The 24,869-nt window shown below is 35.2% G+C and overlaps 1 protein-coding gene across 3 annotated transcripts in view; it reads left to right on the top strand.

Moving 5' to 3' along the window:
- The window catches only part of Kif4a (kinesin family member 4A), a 124,457-nt gene that overhangs the window by 81,223 nt on the left and 18,365 nt on the right, over window positions 1–24,869 (top strand). For all 3 annotated transcript variants that reach the window (XM_040282037.2, XM_005339985.4, XM_078034656.1), the window contains 4 exons: window positions 5,762–5,845; window positions 6,324–6,437; window positions 20,201–20,356; window positions 20,484–20,584. In XM_040282037.2, coding sequence (XP_040137971.2) covers window positions 5,762–5,845; window positions 6,324–6,437; window positions 20,201–20,356; window positions 20,484–20,584 — 455 coding nt within the window. The remainder of the gene's footprint in view (window positions 1–5,761; window positions 5,846–6,323; window positions 6,438–20,200; window positions 20,357–20,483; window positions 20,585–24,869) is intronic.

The raw sequence follows: 24,869 nt of genomic DNA on the forward strand, positions 1-24,869 counted from the left end.
GCCTCAGCAATTTAGCGAAGCCCTAAGCAAGTCAGCAAGATCTTGTTTCTAAATAAAGGGCTGGGGATGGGTCTCAGTGGTTAAATGCCCCTGGGTTTAATCCCTAGTACCAAAAAAAGAAAATAATCAATCATGGGATGGAATCAAACTAGAAAGCTTCTTCACAGCAAAGGAAACAAGAACATAAAGAGAGAACCTACAGACTGGGATAAAATATTTTCCATCTCCACCTCAGACCAAGCATTAATGTCCAGGGTATATAAAAACTTGACACCCAAAAAACAAAGAATCCAATCAATAAACGGGCAAAGGAACTAAACAGACACCTCACAGAAGAAGAAATATGAATGGTCAACAAATATATGAAAAAATGTTCAACATCACTAGCATTTCAAGAAATGCAAATTAAAACTACTGAGATTTCATCTCACTCCATTGAGAATGGCAATCATCGAGAATAATCAATAAATGTGCAAGGATGTGGGGAAAAAGGTACACTCATACATTGCTGGTGGGACTACTAATTGGTACAACTACTATAGAAAGCAGTATGGAGATTCCTCAGAAAACTTGGAATGGAGCCTCCATTTGACCCAGTTTTTCCACTTCTCAGCATATACCCAAAGGACTTAAAATCAGCATTCTATATGATATGGCCACATGAATGTATATAGCAGCTCAATTCACAACAGCTAAGCTATGGGACTAACCTGGATGCCCTTCAGCAGAAAATGTGGTATATTTACACAATGGAATATTATTCAGCCATAATGAAGAATGAAATTATGGTATTTGCTGGTAAATGGATGGAACTGGAGGCTATCTATCATGCTAAGTGAAATAAGCCAATCCCCCCCCAAAAAAAAACAAAGTAGGAATGTTGTCTTTGATAGGTGAATGCTGACTCACAATAGGCAGAGGTGAGGGTGGGAATAGAAGTTCACCTGATTGGATAGGAGGAATTGGGGGAGGGGGATAGGAATGGAAAAGACAGTGGAATGAATCTGACATAACTTTCCTATGTTCATGTATGAATACACAATCAGTGTAACTCCCCATCATGTATGGGAAGTTATACTCCATGTATGTGTGATATGTCAAAATACATTCTAATGTCATGTATAACTACAAAGAACAAATTAAATAAATACAAAAATAAATTCTGCAAAGAAAACCTGAGGCCCAGACGCCTTCACAGGTAAGTACTATCAAACATTTAAATAAGGAATAATACTGATTTTTAAGACAGTCCTCCAAAAAAATAGAAGCAAAAGGAAATCTTCCCACTCATTCTGTGAGGCTAGTGTTACCCTGGTGTCAGAAAAAAGACTTCACGAGAAAACTACAGACCAGTAAGTATTTCTTATAAATATAGGTGTGTGTATATGTATGTTTGTGTATACACACACACACACTAGCAAATTGATTGCAGCAACACGGGTACAAGATGATACACTGTGACCAGGTGAAGTTTATGTGATAAATGCAAGAAGTCTTATATAACATCTGGAAATAATATCAGTAGAACAAAAGACAAGAACCACATGATCCTCTCAGAAGAAGGAGCATATGGAAAAATCCAACACACTTTCATTATAAAAACTTTTACTCAAGAAACTAGGAATAGAAGGATATATTCCTTCATAAACCTGATAAAGGTTATATTTGAAAAAAACCACTGCTAGCATTATACTTAATGATGAAAGACAGAAAAATTTCCCCCTGATATCTGGAGCAAGACAAGGATATCTGCTCTTGCCACTTCTGTTTAACATTTCCCTGGAGGTTCTATTCAATATTTCCCTGGAGCCAGCAAAACTATCTCTGTTTGCAGATGACACATTCATGTTCGTAGACAATCCAGAGAATTCACTAAATGTCCATTAGAACTAAGGTTCTGCAAATTTGCATGATACAAAATCAATGTAAGAAAATCTATTTGAAGTTAAAATTTAAAAAAAAAAAACAATTCCATGCTAGGCCCAGTGGTATATGACTATAATCCCAGCATCTTGGGAGGCTGAGGCAGAAGGATTGCAGTTTCAAAGCCAGCCTCAGTAGAATAGAAATGAGAATCTAGAAATAAACTCACACGTTGATGGCCAATTGATTTTTAACACTGTTGCCAAGAATTATTGGATCACATGGTACCTCTATATTTATTTAGTACTGCCAAACTGTTTGGCAAAGCAGCTGTACCATTTTCTCAACCCACCAGCAATGCATAAAATTTTCAACCTCTTGACATTCTTGCCAATAGTTATTATTGTGGGTGTGAAATGGAATCTTGTTGTGGTTTTGATTTGCATTTCCCTGATGGCAAATGACATTGAGCACCTTTTTGTGTGCTTATTGCTTCACTCATTTTAAACGTGGGTTATCTTTATTACTGAGTTGTAAGAGTTCTTTATATGTTCTGGATACCAGACCCTGAGAGCAAAATGATTTGTAAATATTTTCTACCATGCTGTGGATTGACTGTTCACTTTCACGATGTCTACAGTGCACAAGATTTTAATTTTGCCGAATGTAATTTTTTCTCTGGCTGTTTGTGCTTTAGGAATCATATCTGAAAAAAATGTCTAATTCAAAATCACAAATTCTTTTTTCTGAGAGATTTGTAGTTGTAGCTCTTACACTTAGATTTTGGTATATTTTAATTTTGTATATAATGTGAGGCAAGTTAGAACTTTATTATTTTGCACATGAATATCCAGTTATTTCAGCACCATTTGTTGAAAAGGCTATTCTTTCCTTACTGAATTGTTCTTCCCAACAGTGTTGAAAATCCAGTTGGCCATCAGTGTATGAATTTATTTCTAGATTCTCATTTCTATTCCACTGTTCTATACCTATCCTTACACTGTACCACACAGTCTTAATTACTGTAGCTCTGCAGAAAGTTTTAAATTCAAGGAATGTAACATCTCAAAATTTATTCTTCCCTTTAATTGCTTTGATTATTCTGGGTCCCTTGCATTTCCATTTGAATTTCAGGATCAGCTTATGGATTTCTTTGAAGAATCCAGATGCGCTTTTGATTGGGAATGTATTAAATCTGCAAGTCCATCTGAAGGATATTCCATCTTTAGAATATTAAGTCTTTCCATCCATGAACATGAACTATTTTTTTATTTATTTAGGTTTTCTTTTTTAAATATTTATTTAGCTGTAGATGAACACACAGTATCTTTATTTTTATGTGGTGCTGAGGTTCGAACTCAGTGCCTCACACTTGTGAGGCAAGCGCTTGACCACTGACCTACAGCTGTAACCCCTAGGTTTTCTTTAATTAATTCAATGTTCTGTAGTTCTCGGTGTACAAATTTTACACTTTTTTTTTGCTAAGTTATTTCCAAGTATTTTATTCATATTGATGCTATTATAAATGGAATTGTTTTCTTTTTCTTTTCTTTTTTTTTGTGGGGGGGACAACCAGGGATTAAACTCAGGGGTGCTTAACTATTTTTATTTTGAGACAGGGTCTCACTAAGTTGTTTAGGCCCTCCCACTCTTAATTCTGTCTGCCCAAGAGATATGGAATCATATGTCCATTAAAAATCTTATACACAGATGTTCAGAAAAGAGTATTCATAATAGCCAAAAATGAAGGAAACCTACTATCACCTGATAGATGGATAAATGAAATGTTGTATGTCTATACAGTAGAATATTATTCAATCATAAAAAGAAAGCACTGATAAATGCTACAACATGGGTGAACCTTAAAAATATGCTAAGCAGAAGAAGCAAGTCACAAAATGAAAAATGTTCTAAAATTGACTGTGATGTTTGTTATATCAACTCTGTAAATATGCCAAAGAACATTGAATCTTATGTTTTAAATGAGTGAATTGTATGACACGTGAATTATATTTTAATAAAACTTTTTTGCAGGCATGTCTATAAAGCATCTACCAGTTTACATTGTACAGGAATGTTTACTCCACGTTGGCAAGGATCTTTATTTTGTATTCCCAGTGTATTCCCAGTGGCTTGTTCCCAATTATTGTTCAGTGATTGGCATAGATTAAGCACTCAATTAATGTTTGTTGAATGATTTTGATGTTAATAAATACAAAACCTGACTTTCAAAGAAACTAAACAGTAAGAAGAACACCAAAAATTACTCCATGCTTTTGAGTGACTAAAAAATCAGAGGAAACAGCTAGTTTGAAGTGATGGAGCTGGTTTTCGGAGACTAATCTGTGGGATGGAGAGACCTAAAAGAATAATGTTAGCCGAGTTCAAGGGACAAATTGGGCTGGTTTTAGTGGTAAAGGAGTTGTCTTACATAGATAAGAAAATTGAAATCACATGAGTAATGAGACCAGGGAGATGGAGAAAATATAGAAAAAGAATGCTGAGACTCTTTTTATTTCATGTATAAACGAAGGTGCTAAAATTTGTAAGGTTGAATAGAATTAGGATGCTGTGTGACAGTTATAGGGAGTGCTAATGATTCTGAGAGAAGTCAAAGAAGATAGGCACTCTAAATAGACCACTAGCTGTAATAAGTAGAGTTCAGGATAATGGTAGGAACTATCTCTAAGGGGATATGGAACAAATAATAATGACAAGTGGAAGCATTAAACATAGATCTCTCTTTCAACAAGTTTGGTGGTAAGAAGAGTGTTGGGTTTTCTCTTTTCACTGGATTACTTTGGTCTTCTGGCTGTTTCCCTTGTCTTATATCAACACACGTTATATTTTATTATAATTATAAGTTGTTTATATTATCTAATAGTCTTTATAAGAATAGTAACCATGCAAGGTTAATCTCCATATCCCCATGCCTAATGTATAAATAGTATTTGGATTGAATGAAATGAATTGTTCTAGTAGGCTGGCAAAGACATGACTAGAATGACTCACTACACCATGCAGATTGGATAAGAAACAAAGGAAGCCAGAATGAGCTTAGTGGATTAATAAAATAGGGAAGGGGTCAATAAATCAAAGCAGTTAAATATTGTGTGGTCAATTGAAGCAGGCAATATCCAATAATATTTCTTGTTCTTTTTGATCTTTAATCTCTGAGTAGAGATGACATATTAAGTAATAAGCTGGTTTTGTTCTGGAATGAAAACCTCTTCTTTAACTTCAGGTTACCTTAATTTTATAGGTGATTAGCTATATGATGGGCTTTCTTCCACTGGGTTTTATGATGGATGAACTAATAGTGAGTCCCAGCTCTGTCAATCAATAACTACCTACGTGGAAGAGAAAGTTTATTAGATAGATGATCTTTAAGATTCTTTCCAGGTCTCACATTCTATGATATTATTTCCAATAATTGACTTAAGACAGAGACTTCAAGAATTTGAATATAGAGCAATAAAGTGGGGGGAAAACACCTCTGCTGTATATACAAATATGATTTATAGAACTAACAGGGTTTTGTTTGTTTGTTTCAGTATTCAGGATAGGACCCAAAGGCGCTCTACCATTGAGCTACAAGTACCCCAGCCTTTCTAAAATTTTAATTTTGAGATAGGATCTTGCTAAGTTGCTGAGGCTGGCCTCAAGCTTGTGATCCTCCTTCCTCAGCCTCCTAAATAGCTTGTATTACAGGCGTGTACCACCATGCCCAGCTAGAACTACTGGTTCTTAACTCTGATAAGAGAAAATAAAAGTAGTTCACTGTATTATTGAATTTAGCCTACATATCAAGGATGTCTTGAATAACATCTTAGTTACATTACAAGATATTCTTTTACCTACCTGAACAGGAATTAAGATCTGACATTTTTCTTACCAGGACCGTAAGAGGCAATATGAACTGCTCAAACTTGAAAGAAACTTCCAGAAACAGTCCAATGTGCTCAGACGTAAAACTGAGGAGGTAAGTAAGAAAATCAAGTCTGCTGGGTAAAATGTACTGTAGTCCTCAAGCTTAGATGCTGGCAAAATAGTATCCTTAAAAAGAGCCAATGTCCTAAGAAACCAGGGTCATTAATCTTGACCAGTAATTCCTAAATCTTGATCTCTTTTTTATGTTATAAACTGAGCAGATTAAACTCTGATGGAAAATGCTATTATGCAAATAAGGATTTTTTTCCTAATTGGTCCTCTTTCCAAAAAACACAGTAATATTGATATATGACATTTCCAGTCTGTATAACTGCCTTGAAATATATTCCTCCCCTGTGCACTAACAGAGTAGCTATTTATCAATTTTATATCCATGGAGATTTATAAACCTGGTACCTATAGGAATTCAAACCTAGAACTTTTTTCTTTACCAATATACTGAATATATGCTGGAAAATGTTCTTCTTATTACCCTTCATTCAACATAATTATGTGCCATTTTTATTTAGGCAGCAGCTGCCAACAAGCGTCTTAAGGATGCTCTCCAAAAGCAGCGAGAGGTTGCAGATAAGCGGAAAGAGACTCAGAGCCGTGGAATGGAAGGTGTTGCAGCTCGAGTGAAGGTATGGACAGTTTGAACTACCATTTCTCATGTATACTGGGGATAAGAAAAAGTGGGAACTGGTTTTCTTTGGATTTAGAAATAAATAGTATCAAATTTGAAGTTCTACCTGAATGCCTTATTGCCTAAAACATTAATATCTTCGAACTGTTGTTAAGGACCATATTGAGGTTCAGTTATTTTTTTAACAAATTTATTGAGGCATGCTTGACATTCAATAAATTGTACATATTTAAAATGTACAAATTGGTGAGTTTTGATGCATGTCTGCACCTGGGAAATCATTACCATAATCAAGTTAGTGACAATGTCCACTATCGCCCCCAATTTTTTTTCTTTCCATCCCTGGCACACCCCACTCCCCAGTCCAGGCAATGATTGCCTGGAATCCCCAATTAATCTGATTCTGTCATTATAGATTTGTTTTTATTTTTTACAATTTTGTAAAAATGAGACAATACATTATGCATTTTTTTCTGGCTTTTATTCAGCATTATTCAGAGTCACCTATGAAATTACATGTATCATTGTTACTTTTATTATTGAGTGGTATCCTGTTCATTTTATGGATACACCATAATTTGTTCATCTATTCACCTGTTGATGGATATTTGTTTTCAGTTTGGGGCTATTAGAAATATTAGCATTTATGTACAAGTCTTCATGTGGACATGTGTGCTTTTATTTCATTGGGGTAAATATTTATGACTAGTATTGCTTTCTGATATGGTAAGTGTATGTTCTAGTTTTTTTTTTAACTTTATTTTATTTATTTATTTTTATGTGGTGCTGAGGATCAAACCCAAGGCCTTGCACATGTGAGATGAGCACCCTACCGCTGAGCCATAACCCCAGCCCCTGTTTTAGTTTTTAAGTAACTGCCAAATTGTTTTAGTTTTTAAGCAACCACCAAATTGTTGTATCATTTTACATTCCTTCTACCAATGTATGAGGGTTCTAATTGCTCGCATTCTCACCAATACTTAGTATGGTCAATCATTTATTTATTTATTTTTGGTACCAGGGATTGATCCACTGAGCCAAGTCTCCAGCCCTTTTTAAAATTTTTTTATTTGTTTTAATTAGTTATACATGACAGTAGAATGCATTTATGCACGTTGATATATCATACATAGATGAGATATATAATCTCTCATTTGTTTGCCTTTTTTAATTTTATTTTGAGATAAGGTCTTGCTGAGTTGCTTAGGGCCTTGCTAAGTTGCTGAGGTTGGCTTTGAACTTGGGATCTTCCTGCCTCAGGCTCCTGGGCCGCTGGGATTACAGGCATGTGCCACTGTGCCCAGCTTCACTTTGTACATTTAAATTTTTTACCTGTCTGTAGTTTGTTTTGGCAGAGTGGATGCAATGGAGGGCAGGGATGGACTTTTCTGTTTTCTTAGTCTGTGATCTTCTGGGTCTCTGAAGTGATTGTTCTGGTGGTGGTCTGAGTCTGGGTGGCAGGCACTGTTTCCTCGGATACAAACTGGACTGTGCCAGGGGCCATTCCCACCACGCTGGTCAGCTGGCAGCTGCTCTGCTTGTGAGCTACAAAGGCATCTAGGTTGTTAAACTGCTGCTTGCAGATGCCACGGATGTGGATGTCTGGAGTCAGTTCAACCAGCACGGTTGTGCTGCCTGGAATTTGCATGGAGCCCAGAAAGCTCTCGCCCTCACCGCTCACATTCATGGCCGCAGACTGGGAGGTCCCCGGCTGGCTGCAGTGCCAGGGCAGGGGGGAGGGGGGCGCTGCTCTACATGGTGCAAGGACTTTTCCTTTTATTTTTTTCCACACCCCCCAACCTTCCTTCTCCCAATTCTGTGAGGCTGGGAGGACAGATGATAATTTCTCATTTTTCTGAGTGTACGTGTTTCAGAATCATATTGGTCATGTAGTCACATATATACATACAGTAATAATGTCTGTTTCATTCTACTATCTTTCCTATCTCCACGTCCCCTCCCCACCCCTCCCATCACTTGCCTCTACCTAATCTAAGGTAACACTATTCTTCCCTAGTGCCCTCTGCTTTATTGTGAATTAGTATCCACATATTAGAGAAAATATTCAGCCTTTGGTTTTGTGGTATTGGCTTATTTCACTTAGCATGATATTCTCCAACTCCAACCATTTACTGGCAAATGCCATAATTTTACTCTTTTTTTAAAGCTGAGTAATATTCCATTGAGTATATATACCACATTTTCTTTATCCATTCATCTATTGAAGGACACCTAGGTTGATTCCATAGTGTAGCTATTGTGAATTGAACTGCTATAAACATTGATGTGGCTGTGTCACTATAGTATGCTGATTTTACGTCCTTTGGGTATAAACCAAGGAGTGAGATAGCTGGGTCAAATGGTGGCTCCATTCCCAATTTTCTGAGGAATCTCCATACTGCTTTCCAACAATTTGCAGTATGAGTGTACTTTTTTCACCACATCCTTGCCAACATTTATTGTGGCCTGTATTCTTGATGATTGCCATTCTGATAGGCGTGAGATGAAAGTAGTTTTGATTTGCGTTTCTCTAATTGCTAGAGATGTTGAACACTTTTTCATATATTTGTTGATCAATTGTATTTCTTCTTCTGTGAAGTGTCTGTTCAGTTCCTTAGCCCATTTATTGATTGGGTTATTTGTTTCTTTGGTGTTAAGTTTTTTGAGTTATTTAAATATCCTAAAGATTAATGCTTTATTGGAGGTGCATGTAGTAAAGATTTTCTCCCAATCTGTAGGCTCTCTCCTCACATTATTAGTTGTTTCCTTTGCTGAGAAGAAACTTTAATTTGAATCCATCCCAATTATTCATTCTTGATTTTACTTCTTGCGCTTTAGAAGTCTTGCTAAGGAAGTCAGATCCTAGGCTGAGGTGGTGAAGATTTGGTCCTGTTTTTTTCTTCTATAGGCACAGGGTGTCTGTTCCAGTGCCTAAGTCTTTGATCCACTTTGAGTTGATTTTTGTGCAGAGTGAGAGAGAGAGGTTTAATTTCATTGTGCTACATATGGATTTCCAGTTTTGCCAGCACCATTTGCTAAATAGGCTATCTTTTCTCCAGTGAATGTTTTTGGCACCCTTGTCTAGTATGAGATAACCATATTTATGGGTTTGTCTCTGTGTTCTCTGTTCTGTACCATTGGTCTACAAGTCTATTTTGGTGCCAATACCATGCCATTTTTTGTTACCATAGCTCTATAGTATAGTTTAAAGTCTGGTATTGTGATGCCTCCTGCTTCACTTTTCTTGCTAAGGATTGCTTTAGCTATTCTGGGTCTCTTATTTTTCCAGATCAATTTCATCATTGCTTTTTCTATTTCGATGAAGAATGACATTGGTATTTTAATAGGAATTGCATTAAATCAGTATAATACTTTTGGTAGTATGGCCATTTTGACAATATTAATTCTACCTATCTAGGAGCATGGGCACTCTTTCCATCTTCTGAGGTTTTTTTCAATTTCTTTCTTTAGTGTTCTGTAGTTTTCATTGTAGAGATCTTTTACCTCTTTTGTTAGATTGATTCCCAGATGTTTTTTTTTTGGGGGGGGGTTGAGGTTATTTTGAATGGAGTAGTTTTCCTAATTTCTCTTTCAGTGGATTCATCACTGATGTATAGGAACGTGTTTGATTTATGGGTGTTGATTTTATATCTAGCTACTTTACTGAATTCATTTATTAATTCTAGAAGTTTTCTGGTCGAATTTTTTGGATCTTCTAGATATACAATCATGTTACCAGCAAATAGTAATAGTTTGAGTTCTTCTTTACCTATCCCTTTAATTTCTTTCTTTTATCTAATTGAATAGAAGTGATGAAAGAGGACATCCTTGTTTTATTCCAGTTTTTAACGGGAATGCTTTCAATTTTTCTCTATTTAGAATGATGCTGCCCATAGCTTTTACAATGTTGAGGTATGTTCCTACTATCCTTAGGTTTTTAGTGTTTTGAACATAAAGGTGTGCTCTATTTTTTTCAAATGCCTTTTCTCCATCTATTGAGATGATCATATATGATTCTTGTTTTTAAGTCTATTAATATGATGAATTGCATGTATTGATTTCCATATGTTGAACCAACCCTGCATCCCTGGGATGAATCCCACTTGATCGTGGTGCACTATCTTTTAATATGTTTTTGTATGCAATTTACCAGAATTTTATTGAGAATTTTTGCATCTATGTTCATCAGGGATATTGGTCTGAAGTTTTTTTTTTCTTGATGTATCTTTGTCTGGTTTTGGTATCAGGGTGATATTAACCTCATACAATGAGTTTGGAAGGGTTCCTTCCTTTTCTATTTCATGGAATACTTTGAGGAGTATTGGTTAATTCTTCTTTGTAAGTCTTGTAGAACTTGGCTGAGAATTCATCTGGTCCTGGGCTTTTCTTTGTTGGTAGGCTTTTGATGGTATTTTCTATTTCATTATTTGAAATTGATCTGTTTAAAGCATGTATGACCTCCTCCTTCAATTTGGGTAGGTCATATGTCTCTAGAAATTTGTTGATGTCTTCAATATTTTCTATTTATTTGAGTATAAATTTTCAAAATAGTTTCTAATTATCATCTGTATTTCAGACAGGTCCATTGTGATATTTCCTTTTTCATCTTGTATTTTAGTAATTTGAGTTTTCTCTCTCTTTCTCTTTGTTAGCATGGCTAAGACTCTGTCAATTTTATTTATTTTTTCAAAGAACAAATTTTATGTTTTGTAATTTTTTTCAATTGTTTCTTTTGTTTTGATTTCATTAATTTCAGCTCTAATTTTAATTATTTCCTATCTTCTGATTTTGGTTTAATTTATAATTTCATCCTTGATTTCTTTTACTATCCATTCATCATTCAATTGTGTATTATTTAGTCTCCATTTGTTACAGTGGCTTCTATTTTTTATTTTTATCATTGATTTCTGAATTTCATTCCATTGTGGTCTGATAGAATGCAGGGTATTATCTCTGTTTTTTTGTATTTACTAAGAGTTGATTTGTGGCATAAAATATGGTCTACTTTAAAGAAGGAGCCATGTGCTGCTAAGAAGAAAGTATATTTGCTCATTGATGGATGAAATATTCTATATATGTCTGTTAAGTCTAAATTATTGATTATATTATTTAGTTCTATAGTTTCCTTATTTAGTTTTTGTTTGGAAGATCTGTTCAGTAGTGACAGAGATGTGTTAAAGTCACCCAGTATTATTGTATTGTGGTCTATCTGACTCTTGAAATTCGGCAGGGTTTGTTTGAAGTATATAGATGCTCCATTATTTGGTGCATAAATATTTATAATTGTTATGTCCTGCTTATATATATTTCCGTTAAGATGTATGAAATGTCCTCCTTTGTCTCTTCTGATTAATTTTGGGTTGAAGTCTACTTTATCTGAAATGAGAATGGAAACCCCTGCTTGTTTACAGAATCCATATGAGTGATATGTTTTTTTCTCATCCTTTCACCTTCTGCCTGTGGATGTCTTTGCCCATGAGGTGAGTCTCTGGAAGACAGCATATTGTTGGGACTTGCTTTTAATGCAGTCTGCCAGTCTATGTCTTTTGATTGATGAGTTTAGGCCATTAATATTCAAGGTTATTTTTGAGATATGATTTGTATTCCCTGTCAATTTGATTGATTTATTTATGGTTTTTGATTTGTCTTAGTTTCTCATTTGGTTGAATGTCCCTTTAGTGTAGATCCTTCCTTTGCTGGTTTTCACTTTTTTTTTTACTTCATCCTCATGAAATATTTTGTTGAGAATGCTCTGTACTGTAGGCTTTCTAGTTGTAATTTATTTTAATTTTCGTTTATCATGGAATGTTTTGATTTCATCTTCAAATCTGAAACTTAATTTTGCTGGATATAAAATTCTTGGTTGGCATCCGTTTTCTTTCAGAGCTTGAAATTTTTATTCCATGACCTCCTAGCTTTGAGGGTCTAGGCTGAAAAATCAGTTGAGATCAGAATTGATTTCCCCCATTATGTAATTTGATTTTTTTTTCTCTCACTGCCTTTAAGATTTTGTCTTTATTCTCTGTGTTAGCCATTCTCATTATAATGTGTCTTGGTGTGGTTCTGCTATAATTTTACATATTTGGGGTCTTGTAAGCCTCTTGTATTTGATTTTCCATCCCATTCTTTAGGTTTTGGGAATTTTCTACTATTATTTTATTGAAAAGATTGTGCATTCCTTTGGTTTGTATCTCTGCTCCTTCATCTATTTCCATAACTCTTAAATTTAGTCTTTTCATGTTATCCCATAATTCTTGGATGTTCTATTCATGGCTTCTTACCATCTTCTCCACATTTTCAACTCTACTTTCAATATATTATATATTTTGTGTTCATTGTCTGAAGTCCTGTCTTCCAAGTGGTCTAGTCTGTTAGTGATACTTTCTATTGAATTTATAATTTAGCTTACTGATTCCTTCATTTCAAGGATTTCTGCTTTTTTTTCACAATCTCTAACTCTTTATTGAAGTAGTCTTTCACTTCCTGTATTTTTTCTTTGATTTTACTCCTTATCTGTCCTTTACCTCACCTGTCAATTTAACTATATACAATCTGAAATCCTTCTTGAACTCTTTTTTCTACTGTGTTATCAGTGGCTTCTGTTGTTGAAACATCTTGGTTTGTTTAGGGTGCTTTATACCTTTGTTTTTTTTCCATGTTGTTAGTGTGTTTTCCCATCTAAAAGTATGGATCTAAGGCAGGATAAATTCTACCCTATAGACCTATAGTGTCCTTGAAGGGTTCCAGTGCTTCGCCTTACAGCATACACAATATATAGCTTTAAACCTAATAGCTCCCACTAAGGCATCTACTGCTTTCCCATATTAAACTAAAATGATGAGTTCAATAACTATCTATAGTACAAACAGAATATTTGTTAAAATGATTTACAATTTCAAATGGTAGATGGGAAAATAGAGGTAATGCAGTATGCAATATTCTCGAGGGAGGAAGAGAGAAGCTACAAGTAAAAATTCATGGGAAGAATGGAAGAGGAGCCGAAAGAGAATGGCTGTTGGTTGGAGAAAAATTGGAAAGAAAATAGACAAAAGAGAGGAAGAATATGAACAAAGAGAAAAAAATTAAAGATGTAAGAATATAATAAAAATGCAAAACACCATTCATATATCATTGTCCTCCACACACTGATGCATAAAAAACATCCTGTTCCAAATATGGTGGAGAGATTAGTGAATCAAAAGATAAAATAAATCTTGCTGAAAAATTGAACTATCTCTGTCAGTGTTCAACAGTTTCTCAGCCCTGTCTCTGATGTCCCTCTGGATCACCAAACCCAGATCAGCCCTCACAAACCCAATCTCTATCCCACCGATTTGGGCTTCAGATACCTCAGGATCAGCCATGCTGCAGTCCCAAGATCTCAATGCTGCTCCTACTTGCAGAGAGAACACCAGGGATATACTCATGCAAAGGAGCAACCCCGAGATGCAGCAGCAAGACAAGGGCCACCAGCACTCTCAGCAGGAAGACCCCAGGCTCCTCCAAACCTGCAGGCACTTTACACTGGACCTGCAGGTCCCAGCTGGAGTCCCCAGACAGAGGCTCTTGTGGTGGTAAACTTGCTGGCACCCAGGCCCCAGGCCCTGGCTGGTGTCCTAAAATGGGTTCAGCCATATGCAACCAAACCTGGAGTCTCCCCTGAAGAAGTCCTGTAGGCTGTGGTGGCAGCGGCAGCGGCAGTGGCGGTGGTTATCAGGCAGCACGTCAGTAGTAGTGGCAGCTGCAACTGCAGCTGTGGGGGCAGCGTCACCAGATGATCTCTAGGGTTCAGCAGCAATGTCGGCTTCAGTTGCATCTAGGGCAGCAGTTTCTTCTGTGGCAGCACAGCACTCAGAAAGAAGACCTCCAGGTGACCTCAGGCTGGCAGCAGCTGAATCAAAGGCAGCAAAGGCGGTAGCCATGTAGGCAGCAGTTCCCCAGCTTGTTTTTGTATTTTATTTAGAGACAGGGTTTTTGCAATATTCTTGAGGAATATTGCAAATATTGCTGAGTTGCTAAGTGCCTCACTAAGTTGTTACAGCTGGCTTTGAGCTTGAAATCTTCCTGCCTCAGCCTTCCCACTCTCTGGGATTACAGACATGCACCACCATGCTTGTCAATCTTTTCTTTTTTAAAACCACCTCCCCCCTCCCCCTCCCCCACACACATATGTACAATCCCACAGTGAAAGGTCAATCATTTTTTTTTACTCATTTTTTCTCATGCTGGGGTTTGAACCTAGGCCTTGTACATGCTAGCAAGTGCTCTACCACTGAACATTTATGTACATGTGTGGTCAATCTTTCAAATTTGTAGCTGTTCTAGTAGGTGAATGGTGGTATCTCATTGTGGTTTTCATTTTCATTTTTATAATAACTTATGATGCTAAGCATATTTTCATGTGTTTAATTGCCTCTATTTTATTTGGGAAGTATCTGTCCAAATATTTTCCCCATTTTAAAAATAGGATTATTTATCTTTTTTTCCTGTTACAAAGCTAGAATTCTTTATATATTTAAGATATATCCAACAGAAGGCTTCCATGCTTTTTATTTTCTCCCAGGCTGTGACTTACTTTTTCATTTTGGAACAGTGTCTTTCAAATAGCATAGCTTTTTAAGTATTTCAGTTTTTTAATACCTTTATTTTATTTATTTTTATGTGGTGCTGAGGATCGAACCCAGGGCCTCGCACATGCTAAGCAAGCACTCTACTACTAAGCCACAACCCCAGCCCCTATATAAGAATTTTTAGCAAGGAATTTTCATGCATACTTATAATCCCCCTCAGAGGCTGAGGTATGAGGATTGAAAGTTGGAGGCCAGCCTCAGCAACAGCAAGACCCTGTCTCAAAATAAAAATTTGAAAGGGCTGGGAATGCAGTTCAATGATAGAGTACCCCTGGGTTCAGTCCCCAGTACCTACAAAAAAATTTAAAAAGAAATCTTAGCCAAAACCATGGTCACTAAGGTTTCCTCCTAAGTTTTCTTCTAGAAGTTGTATATTTTTAAGTTTTACATGATATATGATTCAGTTTAACATAATATCTCTGCTGAAATTAAATGTCCATACAAATATTTCTGTTCCGTTTATCTACATGCTTACTTTTATGCCAATACCAAAATATTTTAATACAGTCCTTTACAATAAGTCCTGGGTTCAGGTAGTATAAGTCCCCCAAAGTTATTATTTTGGGGAGAACTAGGTCCTCTGAATTTCCATATAAATTTTGAATCAGTTTGTCAATTTCTACAAATAAAACCTTCTAAGATTTTGATTAGTAATAAATAAAATTTGAGAGTTGACATCATGAGAATATTGAGTCTTTTGTGGTACATCTTTCAATTATTTAGGTTTTTACTTTCTCAGCAGTATTTTAGTTTTTGGTGTAAAATGTCATACATCTTTTATCAAACATATCCCAAAATCTTTCATATATTTATATTGTAAATCATATTTTTTATTTTCATTTTCCATTGTTTGGACACAACTGTTGAGACCTTTTTTGTAGAGTTCTTAGGATTTTCTACTTAAACAAGCATTTCATCTGCAAAAAGGAGCAATTTTATTTTTTCTTTTCCATCTGTGTGCTTTTCATGCTTATTGCACTTGCTAAAACCTCCAATACAATATCAGATAGAATAGGTGAAAGGGGACACCCTTAATTTGTTCCCAATCTTAGGGAAAAAGCATTTAATCTTTCACCATTAAGTAAGATATTAGCTATAGGTTTTTATATGTCCATTGTCAGGTTAAAGGAGTTCCTAAATATTCCTGGTTTGCTAAAGTTTTAATCATAAATAAGTGATTGGATTTTTAGAGACATTTTCTGTATCATTAAAATGATCTTATGGTTCATTTGTTTTTAGTCTGTTAGTGGCACTGATTTTTCCCTTATTTTTTATTAAGGCATAACTGACACACAGTAAAATTTTTGTTGTACAGATCTGTGAGTTTTGACAACATGTGCCATTGTGTAACCACCACTACCACCAAAATATAGAACAGACATCCCCCAAACAACTTCTCTTCTTCTTTGTAGTCAACTTCTATATTCCTGGCCCTTAGCAAACACTGTAATTATTATTTCCCCTCATATGAGCATCATAAATAGAAACATAATATGGCTTCTTTCACTTAGTATAATGCATCTGAGATTCATCCGTGATGTTATTTGTATCAGTACTTTGTGACATTTTATTTGCTTTACTGAGTAGTATTCCAGTGTATGGATGTACCACAGTTTGTTCATTTTTTCCCCCATTTTTTGACAAATATAAATTGTATTAGGGTTTTCCAGAAACACAAAACAAATAGGCTAGCTATAGACATGTGAGAGGGGATTTATTGGGGGAATTGGCTTACATGATTATGGAGGCTAAGAAGTTTCACAACAGTTCATCATCTGCAAGCTGGAAACTCAAGAATGCCTGTAGCATGATTCCATCCAAGTCTGAATGCCTCAGAATTAGGGAAGCCAGTAGTGTAACTTCTCAATCCATGGTTAATGATCACAGAGCCTGGAGTCCTCATGTCCAAAGTAAGGAAAAGAGTATCTCACCTCCAGGAGAGAGAGAGAGAGGAAATGTTTCTTCCCTGCCTTTTTTTTTCCTGTCTGAGACACTAGCCAATTGGATGGTGCTTACCCATTTTGAGTGTGGATCTTACTTAGTTCAGCTACTCACGTACCAGTTTCCTATAGAAACATCTTCACAGACATTCGCCAAAATAATGCTTTACCTCTTCTCTAGGTATAACTTAATCCAGTCAATTTGATACTTAAAATTGATCATCACATTAATAAATCTGCTATTAAAAACCTCACAGGTCTCTGTAAATATTGGTAGTCATTTCACATGGGTAAATACCTAAGAGTATGAATGCTGGGTTATATGGTAAGTGTATACTTCACTTCATAAGAAACTGCCCAATTGTTTATCAAGCTGCTCAATGCTGGTATATAGAAATACAATTCATTTTTATATTTTAACTTTTATCTATGACTTATTACTCTGTTATCATTTTCATAGGTTTTTTGAGATTTTCCATGTAGACAATCATGTCATTTGTAAATGCAGTTTTATTTCTTCCTTTCTAATCTGTATGCCTTTTAATTATTTTGCTTGCCTGGTTGCACCTGCTAGGACCTTCAGGATAATGTTGAATAGGTGTAGTGAGAGTAGACATGCTTCTCTTCTTCCTAATCTTAGGGTGAAAGCATTCAGTCTCTTACCATAATGTATGATGTTAGCTATAGATTTTTCACAGATGCCCTTTAAGGAAATTCTTATCTATTATTGGTCTGCTGCAAATTTTATCATGAACGGATTTTTTTTCATTGTGCTGGAGATAGAACCCTGGGTCTCACACATGCTAGGCAAACTATACCACTATACCACCAGCCCCCATGAATCATTAAATCATGCCAAATACATTTTGTCTCTAATTCTTTGATTTGGTGAATTATTTTGAATGATGTTCAAATGTGTATCAGCCTTGAATTTCTTGGATAAACTCCATTTGATCATGATATATTGTTCTTTTTATGTCTTGTTGAATTCAGCAATATAACCCAGTTCCTGACTCAGCTTAGGAGTCTTTATTTTTCGGTTGTATGAAAATGATATATATTCAGTAGAAACTACTTTGAATTTTGGATTTTAACTTTCAGGGTGCTAGAGATACACAGTAGGATACTTTTCTGTTTTGTAGTACTGGGGATTGAACTAAGGGCCTCATGCATGCTAGGCAGTGCTCCGGTGGGATATTCTTTATGATACTAGGCAGCAGCAGCAAGCTTCAGCTTTCAGATAGCTGTGTGATCACAAATGTAAATGACCCCTCTATATGTACTCTCTTGCCAACATTTTTTGGATGTTGTTTTATATTTTCATATTCCATCATGCCTACAGAACACCCATGTTTAGCTCCTGTATCTATACAGTCATTTTGTTTTGTGTTTCCAATACAGGATTCAATAAATTATATGAGATACTCAAAACTGGAGATCTATTATTAGGGGCATAGACATTTAGGATTACTTGACCCCCTCACTATTATAAAATGAACTTTGTTATCTCTGATAATATTCTTTATTCTAAATCTATTTTTTCTGATATTAATAAACCCTTTCAGCCTACTTTTGACTAGTGTTAAGGTTTGTATTTTTTACCCCTTTAATTTTAACTTATTTGTATCTTCACTTTAAAAATATGTTTTTTATAGGCAGCATATAGTTGCTTCTGTTATCTTCTTTGTTGATTTATATGTGGTTTTATTTCACAGATTTGGGTGCTTAGTTATTAGATACATAAACATTAAGGATTAAGTTCTCTTTTGAAAAATTGATTCCTTTGTCATGATGAAATGATCATTTTAATCCCTGATAGTATTATTTCATAAGAATCCTACTTTATTTGATATTAATGTGGCCACGCCAGCTTAATTTGATTATGATTAGCATGGTATATCTTCATCAAAGATGGAAATGTTCTCAGGAATATGTACTGTTTGTTTTGTTTTGGGTTTTTTTGATGCTGGAGATTAAATGCATAGCTTTGTGCATACTAAGGATGCTGTTTCACTGATATACACTTCAGCCCCTAAGGTTACTTATTTTTTAAAATATTTATTAGTTGTAGATGGACCTTTATTTTATTTATTTATTTATATGTGGTGCTGAGAATCAAACCCAATGCCTCATACATGCTAGGCAAGCACTCTACCACGGAACCACAACCCCTACCCCCAAGGTTACTGTTTTACAAAAGTGACTAAGGAACCAGGTGTGGTGGTATGTGCCTGTAGTCCCAGCTACTTCCGAAGCTGGCTGAGATTATCACTTAAGAGTGGACAGTAGAGCAAGACCCTGTCTCAAAATATAAGTAATAAAAAAGTGATTTTAGCAAGTTATATTTTCTTTCTTTAAATTCCCCTTAATGTACTTTAAAAGTAAGACTATATATCTATTATTAAATGGAATAGATACTAGAGTCAGGTGTGGTGGCAGACTCCTGAAATCCCAACAATGTGAAAGACTGAGACAGGAGGATTGCAAGTTCATGGCAAACCTTATTAACTTAGTGAGATCCTGTCTTAAAATTTAAAAAAAAATTATAAGGGCCTTGCATGGTGGTGCATACTTGTAATGCCAATGACGTGGGAGACTGAGGCAGGAGGATCACAAGTTTGAGATCAGCCTCAGCAACTTAGCAAGTCCCTAAGGAACTTAGCAAGACCCTGTCACAAAGTAAAATAAATAAATAAAATAAAATAAAAATGTCTGGGGATGTGACTCGGTGGTTAAACACCCCTGGGTTCAATTCCTGGTACCAAAAAAAGTGGGGTGCTCAGTGGTAAAGCATCCCTGGGTTTAATCCCCAGTACTGTAAGAGTAAAGATAGATTAGACAGATAAATTGTCTTCAATTCTATATTATGAGTAGTTAAAGGCAAAGAATAAATGTTTAGGAGAAAATTAGAAAGTAAAGACAGGACAATAGAAATACTAGGCTATCTGGGAAAATGCTTTCTGTAGAAAGCCTCTTTCTTGAGATCTTTTGGGGTATTGCTGTTAATGCCCTTTGAGACATACAAGTGTTGTTGGTGAAATGTAGGTAATAGAAATAGAAATCTCACTTCTAGTTACTTTGAGCTCTGTCACTTGAGCTCTGTCCAAATGAAATTAAATCTGGAACTGAATCTTGCCCATGGATCAGTGATTCCTCATCCCTAACCAAGACGTCACTGATTTTTCTTCTAGAATTGGCTTGGAAATGAAATTGAGGTTATGGTCAGTACTGAGGAAGCCAAACGCCATCTAAATGACCTTCTTGAAGATAGAAAGATCCTAGCTCAGGATGTGGCTCAACTCAAAGAAAAAAAGGAATCTGGGGAGAATCCTCCTCTTAAACTCCGGGTAAGTGCCCTTAAGAAAAAAATGTTCTCAATAATCAGATTATGCATTCCCAAGAAATCCTCATGGCTTTGGAGAATTATTTTTCCTTTTAGAACTTCTCCCTCATACCTACTATTCTTCTTTACAGAGGCGCACATTTTCACTTGCTGAAACACGTGGTCAAGTTTCAGAGTCAGAGGATTCTATTACAAAGCAGATTGAAAGTCTGGAGACTGAAATGGAACTCAGGTAACAAGACTATCTCCAAGACATAAAAATTTATCCCTAGAATCAAAAATAAGAACCTATCAACCCAGAGATTCAAAAGCTTTGTGATGGTTGGAAAACAAGAGACAGTAACAGTACATTGAACCAGATGCTGTACTAGACATGATAGATAAATTTTCTCATTCAGTCCCTTGGATATCCTATGAGGTAAATATCATTCTTATCACTCTAGAAATCTAAAATGAAGTTCAAAGATCTTAAGAAATTTGCTAAAGATATTACTAGCATACAACAGAGCTAGGATTCAAAACCCTCTCTTATCTAATTCCAAAGCCCATACTGTTTGCAGTACACTACAATTTTTGATGTAGTAGTATCTGAAATGTATAACTAAGAACAGAATTTTAGAGAAACCCCAGGAATTATCATAAAAGAGAAATAGCATAGGAGGAAAACAGCAAAATAGCTATACTGTATATAATGCATAAGTAAGGTTAGCATGAGCATTAAGTGAGATTAGTAAATAAAGTGTATGATACAGAATGTGGCATCTTAAAAGTACTCAATGAATATTCTCTTTATTCCCTCTTGAGTCGAAGACCAGAAATTATGCTACATAGCCTTTCCAATCAATCTTATTGTCTCTTAAGCAGTTTATGAAATCTGGAAGGAATACAGATTTTATAGTGTCTTAAAATACTAGAATTTTATGGGTTGGGTTGTGGCTCAGTAGTAGAGTGTTTACTCAGCATGTGTGAGTTACTGGGTTCAATCCCTAGTACCACATTATAAATAAATAAACAAAGTAAAGAAAATTTAGCTGGGTGTGGTTGCACATGTCTATAATTCCAGCAGCTCAGGAGGCTGAGGTAAGAGGATCACAAGTTCAAAGCAACTTAGCAAAGTTAAGCAACTTAACTTAGCAACTTAGTGAAGCTCTAAGCAACTCAAAACAAAATATAAAAAAATAGCTGGGGATGTGGCTCAGGGGTTAAGTGCCCTAGGTTCAATCCCCAGTACAAAAAACAGGAAATGTTCTTGTCCAAAAGACTTTGGAGATCATTTATTTGATTTTAGCTAGATATACTAGTTGTTTATCTTTGGAAACATCTATAAGTCATTCAACAATTTGAGTTTCTGCTTTGGGCTACACTGGATGCAGTGTAGATGAATAGATGTAGATGTCAGAATAGATGACATTATCTTTGTTGTAAAGTAGAAATCATGTAATTACTCCCAGTCATGTGCTTGAATCATTTGTTAAGATTTCTGGAGGAGCTGGGATTGTGGCAGAGCACTTGCCTGGAATGTGTGAGGCACTGGATTTGATTGATCCTCAGCTCCACATATAAATAAATAAATAATAAAGGTACATCAACAACTAAAAATATTAAAAAATGATTTCTGGAATGTGGAAAATTCTTGATAGGTTATAATTTCTATGTTGAAGTCTATTTACACAACAGAAAGAGGCAGAAATTACAAATCAGGACTGTTTCTTTTTAAATGCTGGTTATAAAACATTTTCCTCCATATGCATAAGTAAATGATTATATAAATGTAGGGTAGGTATAACATAAAAGGAATTAGACAGAGGTGAGTTTAATCAAGGATATTTTCCTAAAGATGATGAGACTTAAACTAAATTTTGAAATAGATACGGGACATGAATTGACAAAGAAGACAAGGAAAGGAAGGTGTATGTAGATAATGACTGAAATGTTCTCCCCTACCAATTCCAGAAGCCTAGCCTGACTCTTCATCCTTCACTAGTCTTTTTCTCTAAACCCTTTCAGAACTTACAATACTCAGTTATGCAGTGAAAATGATATATCTTTGTGTTTAATATTTGTCTTATGTTTATTAGGTTTTTTTTCAATCTAAAGAGAGTTTGTGAATTTGTTGAAGGAAAGGACTTCGAGAATCAGGGTTTTCAAAGTGTGGTCTGAAGATCTCTCATACCCTTTTAGGGAATCTAAGTGGGCAAAACTATTTTCATAATAATAGTAAAGCATTATTTGCTATTTTTACCATGTTGATATTTGCACTAATAGTAGAAAAGCAATATGGCAAAAAAATTACTGATACCTTAGACTTAATGAAAGCATTGGCACCAATCTGAACAAGTAGTCGTTCTACACAGCACCTCTACACACTACCAGTTTAAATTTGTTTAAAAAGTCATTCTTACTTTAAGCATGACTTTTGATAAAATCAGGTAAAATTGTTAATTTTATCAAATCTTGACCCTTGAGTTTGCATCTTTTTAATTATCTATATAACAAAACAGGAAGCACTTCTGCTGCATGCTGATTGTGATAGTCATCTCAAGAAAAGCACTGAGCTATTTGAGGTTTGAGATCAATAGGCCTATTTTTCATGGCACATCATGTGTACTTGAAAGAACAACTGACAGAGACAAACCATGGTTATTCAGACTTGGTTACTTGGCAGAGATGCTCTCAATAATGAATGGAGGGAGCCTATCAGAAAAACAACTGACAGTATGTGTTACTGAAGATAAAATTTGAGCTTTTAAGCAAAACTTTTCTGGTAAGACCAGTAGTGATACTAACAAATATATTATATAATGAAACGTATTAACATTCAGAGGATCTGCATGACTCAGTGGATTAATATTGTCAAAATAACATGTTAAAGTAAATGGGTAAAATATCCATTCCTACTGAGAGATTAATGGGATTTGTTTGTTTGTTTGGCCTACCAAAATATGATACTTTATTATAATTCATCTATATCCATTTACATTTCAAGCCATTCCAAACCAATTAACATCTATGTAAATACTGGCCTAAAATGAATAAATATTTTTTGCATTGATTGCTTATAATCTGCTTATTTGTTTCTGATTTTTGTCCTCAACAGCAGCACTGAGCCATGAAATCAAATTTCCTCTTAAATGTTGGAGTCTTCTCCAAAGACTCTAACTAGACTTTTGTCCCACACTGTCTCAAATAGGAATCTTTAATTTGGCTCTCACCACATGGAAACAGAACACAGGCATTGGCAACTTGATTGTGCTCTGGCCAGGCCAACTTAAACCCATCTCCACTTTCTTCTCTCCCACACCATTACTTGCTATAAAGTATCTGCTTCAGGCTTTCCCTGAAGACAATCAAAACTGTTCAAGGACAACCCAATCTTCAATTTTTTAACAATATGTATATTGTTTTCAAGTGCAAATTTTGTCCAAGGATATCTGCCCTGACTCTTGAGACTGACTATATCTAAATTTATATATGTTTAAACACACATTCCTATACATGTATGGAAATATTTTATGTCCTGGGAATTCACAAGAAAAAAAATAACTCATCATATAGATTTCTTTTGATACTGGACATTGATGATTTATTACTGAGCTACATCCCATCCTTTTTATATTTTACTTTGACATGGGATCTCACTAAATTGCTGAGACTGGCCTCAAATTTAAGATCCTCCTGCCTCAGCCTCCTAAGTCATTGGGATTACAGGTGTGTGCCACCATGCCCAGCTACCATATGGATTTTAATATATAAGAATATAAAAAATTAGTTAATAATAGTTTCACTTGATCAATGGATATTAAATTATAGTTAGATAGAAGCAAGAAGCTCTGGTGTACAATTGCACAGTAGGATGGCTTCAGGTAACAATAATGTACTATACATTTCAAAAAGCTGGAAGACAGGATTTTGAAAGATTTCACTATAAAAAATTACAGGTGTTTGAAGTAATAGTTATGTGTAACCTGAATTAATTATTATATAATATATGCATTATCATATCATCACATGGTACCCCATTAATATGTATAGATTTCATGTTTTATGTAGCAGCTGAAAATGAATTTAATTTTTAAAAATAAAAGTAAAATAATAATAGTTTTAGATTCCACTTGTAACTAACTTTTATGAAACTACTACTTGTATCCACAATTATCTGAAAAGGCTACCAAAATACATCTCCCTTTTCAAACTACATATCCATGTAAGGTTAGAGTGTCTCTATTTACATCAACTGGAACAACATGTCACAAAAGATTGAGTAGAGGGAGATGTGAAAATCCACTTGTCTTCTACTAAATTATACAGAGATCTGTGAAAATGGAAAATAATCTTACTCTTCTCACTAAATCTTGAAAAATACAGCTATTTCTCCTAAAATGTTTATATGTAATGATTTTTTAAATTTTAAGTGAATTTAATATTTAAATTCATCTCAGTTTGAATTTATACCATAAATAACTATAGGTGTATCCTATATGAACAGAATTTCTAGAAGTTCTCAATGTGTTTTTTTT

The sequence above is a fragment of the Ictidomys tridecemlineatus genome, chromosome X (assembly GCF_052094955.1).
Source record: "Ictidomys tridecemlineatus isolate mIctTri1 chromosome X, mIctTri1.hap1, whole genome shotgun sequence".
NCBI classification, from domain to species: domain Eukaryota; kingdom Metazoa; phylum Chordata; class Mammalia; order Rodentia; family Sciuridae; genus Ictidomys; species Ictidomys tridecemlineatus.